Raw genomic sequence first — 1739 nt, forward strand, 5'->3', positions numbered from 1 at the left:
TGCCTGTGATGACAACAAACACCCAAGATTAAAAATGAACTCAAAATGTGGTTAGTATGAATGGATTATTGTAAGGACTTAGATGGTCATAACTGAGGATCAGGAATCCTGCACTATAATCCAAATTCTTCTTTATTTAAGCCCTCTGTGGAAACTCCCCAAGCTGGCAAAACAGTTCCCATCAGCATGAATTTGCTGGCTGGAGCTGAGGTTCAAAGCGGCAGTAGGGCAGCCGTAGATTGGGAAAGGCTTCTCTAGAGGTATTCCCACCCCCACACCAAAATATCCCATTTCCCATGTACCATCACTTCTTCATTCATTTCATATTCTAGTAACCCATTAATTCTGCAGCTGGAATAAACAAGAACAGCTGAGGAGCTGGTTGCAAATTGCAGAAACCACACAGGTTCAGGGTTTATGGGTTTTCAGCACCTGCATTCTTGTTTAGACACACGTACCGAAATGTTTCGAAAGTTTGTATGAGTTTTAATTTGTTTGTGGGCTATTCTGTTGCTAGCTTCCTGTATGTTTTAAATCATGGTTGTAAATTTTTATTGTTTTATCTTGTATGTAAACCACTTTGAGATTTATTTCTACAATCAAGCAGAACAGGTGACTCCCCATACGTGAAGTACCGGGAGATAATTAAATAATCCAATTCATGCCTGGAAATGGCAGGAGAGAGCTGTAGAGTCCTCATAGTTCACGAGGAGACCCTCAGTGAGGGCAGAGGAAGCCTCAATGAAGGCCAGAGGTGCAGCAAGGCTTTGTTTGCGCTGCCCAGCCTCTCCGTCTAACAGCTGATGTAGCTGCTGCTTTCCTGTGTGTCCTTCAGCCTCCTGCCAGCCCCAGGATATTTTTGGATACCGTATTTTTGGTATGGATTGAAGAGAGAGTGACAGAAAAGGTGTTGGGGGGGGGGCTCTGTGCCTTATGCACGCGGGGGCCCCCTGTGTAAGTGTGGTGACACTTATATATGATTCTTATATAAGTATCTTGAGAGCCAGTGTGGTGTAGTGGTTAAGAGCGGTAGACTCATAATCTGGTGAACCGGGTTCGTGTCTCCGCTCCTCCACATGCAGCTGCTGAGTGACCTTGGGCCAGTCACACTTTTTTGAAGTCTCTCTGTCCCACTCACCTCACAGAGTGCTTGTTGTGGGGGAGGAAGGGAAAGGAGAATGTTAGCCGCTTTGAGACTCCTTAAAGGGAGTGAAAGGCGGGATATCAAATCCAAACTACTACTACTACTCCTCCTCTTCTTCTTCTTCTTCTTCTTCTTCTTCTTCTTCTTCTTCTTCTTCTTCTTCTTATGACATGAAATACTAAATAAAAAATTATTATGAGCCTGTTCAAGTTTCAGCTTGAATGTTTTTTCTTCCTCAGGAATTGCATTGGGCAACAGTTTGCTATGATGGAGTTGAAACTGGCAGTTGCTCTGACTTTGCTGCGCTTCCAAGTTGCACCAGATCCTGCTAATCCTCCCCTTGAGAAACCTCAGCTCATAATGCGCTCTTGGAATGGGATACACTTATATTTAAAGAAGCTTGCATAGATTCTCTGTCAACCACAGAACATGACTCTTGTAAATAATAAAACATGTGGAGCTGCTAAGATGTGTTATCTTTATCGCTATTTGGTAGATCAGGAGAAATATATTACAGTCAAACCTCTGCTCCCGAATGGCTCCATTTTCAAATGTTTTGGCTCCTGAACACCAAAAACCTGGAAGTAAATGCTCC

General features: G+C 43.4%; 1 protein-coding gene across 1 annotated transcript in view; it reads left to right on the forward strand.

Moving 5' to 3' along the window:
* LOC307219207 (uncharacterized protein) overlaps nt 1-1611 on the forward strand; it is a 46826-nt gene extending 45215 nt beyond the window's left edge. Inside the window, exon 24 of the mRNA XM_079982207.1 lies at nt 1384-1611. Within this exon, the coding sequence (XP_079838333.1) occupies nt 1384-1552 (169 nt within the window). The 3' untranslated portion in view covers nt 1553-1611. The remainder of the gene's footprint in view (nt 1-1383) is intronic.
* Nucleotides 1612-1739: the final 128 nt, after the last annotated feature.

The sequence above is a fragment of the Podarcis cretensis genome (assembly GCF_951804945.1).
Source record: "Podarcis cretensis genome assembly, chromosome: 6".
NCBI classification, from domain to species: Eukaryota; Metazoa; Chordata; class Lepidosauria; order Squamata; family Lacertidae; genus Podarcis; species Podarcis cretensis.